This window comes from Pleurodeles waltl, chromosome 4_2 (genome assembly GCF_031143425.1).
Source record: "Pleurodeles waltl isolate 20211129_DDA chromosome 4_2, aPleWal1.hap1.20221129, whole genome shotgun sequence".
Classification (NCBI taxonomy): Eukaryota; Metazoa; Chordata; class Amphibia; order Caudata; family Salamandridae; genus Pleurodeles; species Pleurodeles waltl.
In genome coordinates, this window is record NC_090443.1 from 16717102 (window position 1) to 16727615 (window position 10514).

A 10514-nucleotide genomic window follows, 5' to 3' on the forward strand; every position below is an offset into this window, starting at 1 on the left:
TTTACCTCTGGGGGCCTCCATACCACAGTCCCCCTAACTGAGGACCAAGTACTACTTTCAACCTTTGAGTCCCAGGATAATGACAGAGAGAAGTGCAAGGCTTGCTCAAGGAGGGTCTGTGTGCTACAACCTGAGAACTTGACAACTTCCAAAACAACATCCATGAAATCATTGTCCAGTAGGTGATTTTTCTTTTTTTTAAAACAGAGTACTTCAATACACACAATAATAAATGCTCTGCAAAAAATTACAAATATTTACTAGTCTGCAGGTGCAAATACAAAATGCAACCCTCCTCGCAGAACAGCCAGAGAACAAATCATAGACCCTAGTGAAACTCCCCGAAATCTAGTCTTTTTCTCTTGTCTGTGAGGTGCCATCTGACAGTTTGCGTGCTACCTGGCCTTAACCCTAGAAAGCAGCAATTACCGTATGTTGTCCAATACAACATAAATGTTTTTTCAATATTCAAAATTCATGTATGCTATCTTTGTCAGGACATTAAAAATTTAATAGAATACTTTAAAGGATTTGGCAAAGTATTGCACTGTTCAAAATGTAAGGCCATAGCGCAAATGTCACCTGAATATAAATCACCTTTCACAATACACAAAACCAAGCCTATTGGCTTGAGTATGAACATATGCTTCTATCCAGGCAAGACCTGCTGACTTTAACACTCACATTTCACTGTTACATGGCTGCGTGCAACACCACACCTGACCTCATCACACAAGAAGCAGATGCCACACGGCTTTCCAAAAAGGCCCCTGTTGCACATTTGCTAGTGATGTGCTGCCCTTCCTGAGGACCCATGTTTGTCCTTGCAAGAGACAGAGGGTCACTCATTTACTCCCTGCACTGGGGGCTGTGGAGGGGCACCTAACTGCTTTGAGGTGGCCAGCCAACTTTTTTTTAATGGTTTATGGGCCTATGTCCCACTTGGGCACCTGGTTTTAAATATGAAAAATTATCCCTGCATTAGTAGCTTATGAATTTACTTTCGAGTACATATGCACAATTTAAGGAAAATTATGTAAAATGTTACATAATTACGAAAAATGAAAATGCGTCATTTAGAGCTATATTGTTGTGCGAAATGCATCCTTGCACAGAGTTTTACCAACTCCATTCACTCAATGTGATAAGCCACTGAGATAAGCGAGATAACCACAGAATAAATATTTGAATATTGCCTAAAGATGCCAATATCAAGACTAACGTCTATGGAAGCTGGATGATATATTTGTAGAGGTGGAGTCAAACACAACATTAAAAAAACCTGGGCTGGGAACCGTTGCTGATTCAGAGGGCTAGGACACCTCAGTCCCAATGTAGAGCAACACTTGATGAAGATGTGATGACTGTATTGTGCAAATAAGGTAGTCACCATTGATCTAAAGAGTCATGTGCCCATGTGCCTCTCCATGCCTGGGGTATCCCAAGCCAGGCAAGGAATTCACCAGCAATCTTAGGGCCAGAACCATCGCTGATCAACAGGGTTTGTTCAGATGACAAAGGTCCACTGGAATACCCATGTCATGTAATGGAAGCAGCAGGTAGCATAATAGTACTGACCTGATGATGGCATGAACATCATTTCCTTCAATGGCACAAGTGTGTAAGGTGCTAACTGCTGTATCGTCACATGGTTCATAGTCCGGTTGGCCTCCAAGAAAGATAGAGTTGACCAAGACGTTATAATCCCCTCACAAGGTGTGTCCGGGCGTTGAGGAGTGCTCAGACTAAAATCTGCTTCCCCGCCTTCAGTTAGGTGCAAACTCCCCTTTTATCTAAGGGATCTTGATGGCACTAAATATTGTGGGCACAATATCAAAGGACAAAATGTTGAAAGGCAATCAAGTATACCTAATCACATGTATGCACCTTGATGATATATGTATATCTCCAAGGTGCATAGATGTGGTGTTAAGAATAGTAAATCTATACTTCTATATGTATTTACATTCCAATATTTTTTTCCCTCTAAATTTTGTCCACGATATTAGAGTATCACAATCACAATATTCCTAGCCTCGATATTCTGTAGTACAATCTCTGTGAGCAGTTAATGTTGAATTCATTATAGAAGACCTGTAGAAGCAAGCAGATGAGTAAAACAGATATTTTGAACAACAGAGTCACATCACATCTTGCAAGCAAACACTAGGTGAACAGATGGAGGGGGTCAAACCCCCAAAAATTCAGTTTGTTGTTCACAGTTGTTGCTGTCAAAAAAGTCCTTACGGAGCCCGAGGGGATTTCCATCCCCTCCGGCTCCGTGATCCCTTTATTTTATGAATTAGAGTATTCTGCCCTCTAGGGACGGAATGTTCTAATAGCTTTATAGCCCACCGTAGCTGGGCTATACCAGTCATTAAATGATCGCTATAGGCAATAAGGATATATCAGAACACTGGAATGTTAGGAACTCCATTGAAGACAATTAAGTTATTCAGGGCTGGTATAAACCTTCTGCTCCAACATTCTAAAGTTGCTCCTTCTGTTTCTCCCTTTTTAATTTAGAACATTCTACCCACAGTGGTTGGAATGTTTTAATAGCGGCATAGGCCTGCAGCCTCGGACCATACCAGATGTTAACAACCCTCTCCTCAGATGTGGTTCATTTACTGTCACATGGGAAAGCATTGGAACATGTACCGCACAAACGTTTCTACCAATTCACAAAGTGAATGAACATTGACAAAAGCAGCTAGATGAGAGTGCACCTGGGGACCAAACACAAATGTGCATTGTACCAATACTGTTGCATCTGAATAATGACACAACATGTATGTATCTGTGTATCAATATTTGTAAGGTGCAACCAAGCTGGAGCGTAATGTGATGCTTACAGAACCAATGTAATTTGATGAACCTGGTAAGACATGCCACCCAGTTTTTTGTTTTTCAACATACAACTCCTAAATCAGGAACTTGTTGTTGAAAATAAATGTTCCTGGAATTCTGAATTTTCTCCGAGCCCATGGGGCTTATTTCTGTGGTTTCCTGTTTGCATCACCAGGCTTTCCCTGCCAGTCCAGAATAGGAAAAAATGTACATTGGAACATCTGTCATAAAAAGGATTAGGTTCATTCACCAGCAGCCCAAGGACCAACCAGGCATTGGTCTACAGTTTCCTCTAGCAAAGCCAGAATAGGCTCTGCTGTGGGAAATATTGAGTTTCTCCAACTCTAAACAGAACAGAGGAATTGTGGCTTTTATGGATTCTCCGCATCCACCAAACTCTAATTGAGGACCCTACTCTTATGGCCTGATCTCAGTTTGCCAGATGGGTAACGATCACAAACATGACAGATTTCCGGTCTGCCTTACTTCAGGTGCCATAGCATATGAGGCATATAAGAGAAACAGATTATTGGTCATGATTGTAATGGAGTAACCATCTGCCGAACTCTAAATCAGGCCCTTAGTTTGACAACAGAGTGGTGATCCCACAGTGTCACGAGTCCTGGGTTTCTTCTTGGTGAGCGTATCTGAAACTTGCTAAAATAAAGTGCTCACTTACTGTGTCTGTGGTAATGCTGAAAAATAATATGCATATAGGTCATCCATGAAAAGACACTAGGATTGGATGGTAAGCAGCCTCTGGTGTGAGAGTAGGTTGCTGATCCCTGTTGCATCTGAGGTGCTTGCAGGGTAGTACTTTCAACATCAGTTTGAGATTGGAACCTCGTGGTATTTATGGTTTGTTGTTCAGTTGAACTTTCCAGGGCCTTTAACAACCAGTATAGTCCCTGGCAGTGGGCTATAAGGCTATATTATAATTTGTAATAGCAACAAAAGATGGCCTAACATTTTTTACATGGCCTGAAAAAAAGCAAGATGTGGTTCATTTTCTGTCATACGAGAAAGCATTAGAGCATCACTGTCCTTTTTCTTTAGATGGTTTGTGATGACATCTGCAGGCAATGAGCAAGCTGTCATATCTTTTCTATACTCATGCGCCAATCTTGTTTGTCAATTCAGAACCATTTTCAGCTCCAGAGTTTTTTAGGTCCTTCATGATTTTTCTGGGCTCATTTAGAATCTGCAAGAGAGCAGAAAAGGACTTCTGGAGCCTCAGAGCTCCTTGGAGAATAGGGACCTATGTAGGGATTACCAAATTTGAGATAGAATTTATTTCTAGAGGGGCTCTATTCAAAGCTCTTTTATGATTGTGTACCCATTTGATGCAATACCAATGTTCACCACCCAGGACCAGAGTTTGCTTATCTGTCCTATTCTATCCCTTAGACAGTCACACTAGGGTTGTAAGGTAAAGACAGGTGAGGGAACACCTATGGGTCATTGTCTGGGTGGAAACCATCCCATATAAAAACTCAGACAAAGCTTTTTAGGCACACAGTCTGGTCAATTGTGTGAACGGCATGTGCTTCACTCATAGTAATAAGGACAACTAATTATTTGTGGTATTCTAAGTACCTAAGCTATATCTATAGAATCCAGAATGGACACCGGGATATGTATAGTAACTATAGGCATTAACACTAGCTAACACACCAGGCTTTGGTGTATATATATTTTTTAGCACGTGGCACCATTTAGGAGTTGGTGATCACTCTGTTACAGAAAGAGTAGGATGAGGGTTGCTCCACTATGAGCAAAGGCCCTGTTTTCCATGAGCAACTGATAAGAGAGCCTGTCATACTCTCTGACAGAGAATATATCTCTTATTCCTGAGATTAATACACTGGGCCTTTCATTTTGCCCTCGTGAGGTATTCCCACCCCTCAAATGAACAATACAGAGGGTATTTATATTTTTGGGAAGCAGCAATGCCATTGTATTCTGAAGTTGCACCTGAGTGGGCCTTGAGAAATGGGGACATACCCTGAGAACCGAGATTCCTAAACCAAGCTCACATGGCAATCACCTATTTTTGGCTGGTTTCCAGCCAGAGATTTCACTAGGTGTCAACTAATCAAATGTCCTGGGTGGGGAGTTTTGGGGGTGACAGCATGAATTTGGTATTACGATGAGAACTGTAAAACCTGATTCAATTAGACTTCTTCCACAGAGGTCTTAATATTGCCCCCACATGGACACTATGGAGCACAACTGGCAGGTCTATTTCCTAAACACCCCACTCCGAGGGGTTAGCTATAGAGAGGGGTGGTAGAGCAAACAGAAAACTTGTTCTTAACTAATGTGCCATCTGCCATTTACTTAACAGAATAGTTTGGAGACCTGCGATTCCATATCAAGGAATGAGTTGCACCAGGGCTCAATTGTTGTTGGAAGAGAATTAAAGAAAAGTAATAGCTCCTCACTTTTGTGAACACACGAGGTAACTTTGAACTGTAACAACTGAAGATTTATTTATAGAACATGTACAGCTGAAATGTCCTCTTCCTTTTGTTAAGAAACATGTCCCAGGTTTTGCAAACATTATTATTTAAGCTGAATCAACAATTGATTTTATAATGGCCAAGTGCCAAAGATCTTTGCAAATTTGCATCATCCTCAGTCATTCTTAGGGTTCCTGAGCTCTAGCCTGTTCGTAGCATGTCCAGCAAAGATATGCTGCTTGGGTGGATAAACAGCTCACTCTTGCCTCTTGCTGCAAGGGTCATGGTCCTTTCAAATCAACCTAGGCAGTTGTCTTTGAGAAGGTTATTATAGGATCTCCCTTACATCGACCCTGGTCATATTTAATTGGGCACAGGCCACTGGTTCTGTTATTTGTCTGAAATGATTGTAAAGAAAAACATTGCGACTTTGACAGTGTGGTCCACAAGATGGGGCCTGATTTATAGTTTGGTGGACAGAGTGAGTACTGTTGTCATGGTGGAGTACTTTACTCCTGCCCTGGCAAGGGTACTGTGCTCTCCAAATTTAGAGATGTCCACCAGACCAATGGAAATCTCATTTATTTGTAGGAAGCGCCATCACTGTGATTCCTTTACATGCATTAAAATTTTGATTGATGCCTGTGTTGAACTTTCAACTATATCTTATTTTCAAATACAAAACCCGAAAGAGGGATTTTATAAAAATATAACAAAGCTCCCCTCACCATATCAGTTTTCTTCCACAATGTGAGCAACATTTTGCAGTGTTCACCGCCCCTTTCCTCCAGGTTTTGCCTGGCAGTAATGGACAGTGAAAAGTAGCCATGTATTCGCCCACTCTAAATAGGGCAGGTGAACAAGTAGGTGGCAGAAATGGAGTAGTCTCCGCTGTCTACATACTGAAGTTCCTCCAATTCTAACTGACTCTGGCGGAACTTCGCTTTGGGAAAGAGGGCATTCTATCGCTGTTGTGATGATTTATCCTTTCCGCCAAAGTCTGGATGAGGCCCATAGCCTGGTATCCTATTAATGCAGGGTGCATACCCTACCTGGATTTATATCATCACTGTTGTGCACTCAGAAATGCTGAACTGCTTTAGAATGACTCTAGTTCCAGTATGTACCAATACTCTAAAAATCATACCAGTCTTGTGTTTAGTGGATGGTATAAAAGCCCCACACTTGACTCCAGGGCCATGTGACTGAGTGCTTACATTTGGTAAGAGCCTTTGCTAAATGGATTGCTCCTGGTTGCTTGGAAAATATTTCCAAGCTTTAAAATGTACTGTTTCACGATCTACCAATGAGACAAGTTCAGACCAGTGGCGTTTATGTTTTTGGAAGAAAAAAAAACACATTTGGGATACTTTACCATTTGCAGCGTTTTCCATAACGATACTGAAATCAAACTTCTTGCACGTGGCTGATTTGTCCGTCAATGGCGCGTAATAAGAGGTCATCACCTAGCAAGGTAGAATGGAAGTGAAGGCTGTGAAATTAGATTTATCTTGCAGAAAGGGGTAATATATTAGACTTTCAGATTTTTTAAAAAGGTCTGATGTGTCTGTTGGAAAATACAGTGGCATTTACAAGCATGCCATCCTGTAAAATGTCTTTCTACATGAATGAGCAAAATGGGGTTCATTTGTGTCCCATTGTTAGTCTCTACCTTGACTAAGGCTAGCAACTGATGTCTAGACGTTCTCTAGAAACCTATTACATTTATCGAAAAGATTGTTTCCACTTACAAAGAACGTTTAGAACTTGTATTTTTGCAATAACAAATTGGCTAACAATGTAGGTTTTTTGTTCACCTTTATTTCAAGTGAAACCTGACTTCTATGAAATAAAAACGGTGTTTTTCTTTTAAGCGATGTTTAACCCCTTGACTGCAGTGAGTGTTTTCAGAATAACAGCGCATGTTTATTTTACATAAGCAAAGTCTTTCTCTGTGTATGCTTGTGTGTTTTTCCATTTCAGTAAAATCATGGAAAGGAAGCATCAACAGTGATGTCTGCAATGTAATATTTTGTGTTCTAGTAAGGAAGCAGTGTTCAGGATGTTTCTTTACTCTGTCACTTCTCAAGATTTCCTGCCGAGGCTCCACGTAGTCTGTTTATTAGCTGAACAGAACAATGCAATGATGCACATAAAAAGCCAAACAATTTCCTTTCATTTGCTGTGTGCATGCTAAGCACATACATGTATCACATTAGTACAGCCCATTCATGTAATGTCGTTCCATGACTGTTTGTGTTTCTACTGTGTGAAAACCCTATAAAAGAAGCTATATTTGAAGAGTTGTTATTTTGCATTTTCTTAATTTGCATTATAATTCTTTGGGAGAAGACCCAATGTCAGACTGTCGATTTGCTTTATTCTTGGTTCTGGCTTTTGACTGATTTTATATTAGCCCTCTTGCAGATTATGACTCTATTTGTTTGAGCGAATTCATGATTACTAACTAATTACGTTTTGCCTTCTGTAATGACTATGTTTTTATGTAAACTTATTAAATTTTATCCTGGAATCCTCATTTCCCGCTGGTTTGTTCATTAGTTTTGGTCTAGTCTTACAAAACCTCCCAAGGAGTTTCACAAAGGCTTGGGCCTCATTACGAATCGGCGTTCCAAGGTCCGCCAGACTCTCGGTGACAGTCGGACTGCCGCTGTCCAGGCAGTCCGACCGCCACATTACAGTCCTGGCAGACGGACCGCCGTCTCCGCTGGGAGCAAGGTTCCCGGCGGGCTGATGGCAGTTGGACTTGTGATCAGTCACGGCGGCGTTGAACTCAGCACCACCATGCTGATCACAACTCCTGTTTCTGCCAGCCTTTACATGTCAGGGGCCCCTCCATGGAAATGCTGGCAGAAACACAGTGCCGGAGGCCACAGGGGGCGCCCCTGTGCAGGGGCCCACTTGCCGAGCACCCTCGGAATGCACACAGTCTACTATGGCAGACAGTGTGTAGTCTGAGGGCCTCTGTGCGATGGCATTAGCCTCGGCTCCCTGAAGAGCCGAGGCCAATTTCACCACACGGCTTCCTCCAGGCTAAATGGCGGAAACCTCAATTTTCAGAGGTTTCCGCTGATCAGCCTAGTGAAAACCTCATAAAGGGCCTAGTAGGGAGACCACCAGCTCATCCGCAGTCTCCTCTCCATGGAGCTGGTGGGCCGACGGTCTGCATACCAGCCTCGTAATGAGGCCCTTAGACAGTTGTGATCTTGTTTATCATCCCTTTTAATTAGTTAATTAGAACATCAGAAGTCTAATATTAATTACACATCAGATGTGAAAAGATTTATAAATGTGAAGTTTAATTGGCTTCAAACTGAATTTCTGTGAATAAAATTAAAAAAGGGAAGAACCCGTGTTATGGGCTCCTTTTGGTAAGGCAGAGAAAGAACTGAGGGGCTGACTGTCATTGTTCTGCATGCTGGGACAGTGAGAATGCATTTATTTTAGGCTGCATGACCATGTAATCGATGTCTTTGGGTTTTTGTGAAAAAACGAAAATATTCAGCCAGTAATACTCCTACATAAGCTTATTTTTATTTTGACAAGTTTCTTGTATTTTTTCTACTACTCTTCTTTTAAAAGATAAAAATGCAAAGCAAGTATTACCCTCACAAAGGTGTTCTGCTTTGTTTTGTTTGGAGAGTTTTGTTCTCTCAATTTCAAAAGATGATCTGGTACCCCACTCAATAATAACAATAATAATAATAACACTATTAATAATACTAATAATAATGACATTTCTATAGCTACCTCATTAGTGGTGTCCTAGTGCTTAGTATCGATGCCCATCCGCCTCTATACAGTTCTCAAACCCCCTACATGCTGATTTGAAAAAAGAGGCTTTAAGGTTTTTTCTAAACATTTTTCTGATTGGGCCTGCCAAACTGTTAAGGGGAGAGAATTCCACAGTTTGGTGCTGGGTAGCCAAACGACTTTCTGCACATGCGTGCTTACCTTACTATGGGCACTACAGGCCAACAACTCCCTTGCTGATCTAAGATTCCTCTGGGGAATGTAAAGTCTAACCAACGGTTGCAGGTACCGTGGACCTTTATTGTTCATGGCTTTATAGCCATAATACAAGGCTTTAAAGGCAGTACTTTGACTCACAGGGAGCCAATGCAGCTGCCTAATCACGTCATCCACGGGTGCATGTCTAGGCAGATTCAAAATAAGCCTAGATGCTGCATTCTACACTCTTTGTAGTCTGTTGAGTCTGCTTTATGTCACTCTGAGGTATAAAAGATTACAGTAGTCCAGCCTAGACACTATCATGGCTTGAACCACTGTTTTCCTGGATTCTGCTGGTAGGAAGCACAATATTTTTCTCATTATTTTCAGGAGTCCAAAACACTTTCCCGCCACAACCAAAGTTTATTATCAAAAGATAATTTATTATCCACTCAAATGCAGAGATTCCTGACCCTTGGGTTTGGCTTCCCAAACAGGGCCCAACTCCTTGGGTCACCAGGCCAATAACCACTTATTCGCCTGGTACCCCGAGTCGAAACCTCAGTTCCCTGCATTGAGCTTGAGGCAAATTGAGTATATCCAGTTTGTGACCTCTGCAAGGCAGAGGCTTAGAGACCCAGCATCTGGGTAGCATTTTTTGACAGTGTGATAATAAGCTGTTTGTCATCAGCATATGACACAATCGAGAACTCAAAGCTCTCAAATACCTCTGCTAGCGGACACACATACACGTTAAACAAGGTTGGACTCAGAGAGGAGCCCTGTGGCGCCCCTTACTTCAGCAGCAGCAGCACCTTTGACTGACAGTGCTTCCCTCTTTCCGCTTTACTCAGGAGTTCATGAATTTAATGAAGGCAAACTTGATAGTACCGCTAGTAAGTAACATTTTATTGCCTTTTACTTCTATCACATGGGATATATTATGGCCAAATACAATGTGTGTGACTTTGTTTTAATATGCAATTACGCAATACCCCCTTCAGTGCATCTCATGCTGATTGAGGTAAGTCCAACCTGCCGCACAAGCAACGAATTTGGCATAATATATAGTAAGAACTTTCGAGAATTCCAGAAAATTATGTAGCATTTTCCATGCAAATGTGAAGCTAATTCATAGTGGTGCTACTAGATAATGCAGACGTTAGACTGAGTGTCATTTTCTTACCGTCAGTGTTCCTTGACCTGTTCCTGTAGCTATCACAGTGAAGC

General features: G+C 41.6%; 1 protein-coding gene across 1 annotated transcript in view; it reads right to left on the reverse strand.

Annotated features, from left to right (window-relative positions):
- The window catches only part of LOC138293808 (venom factor-like), a 473276-nt gene that overhangs the window by 75591 nt on the left and 387171 nt on the right, over nucleotides 1-10514 (reverse strand). Inside the window, exons 31-32 of the mRNA XM_069233135.1 lie at nucleotides 10471-10509; nucleotides 6688-6778 (exon numbers count right to left, since the gene is read on the reverse strand). Coding sequence (XP_069089236.1) covers nucleotides 6688-6778; nucleotides 10471-10509 — 130 coding nt within the window. The remainder of the gene's footprint in view (nucleotides 1-6687; nucleotides 6779-10470; nucleotides 10510-10514) is intronic.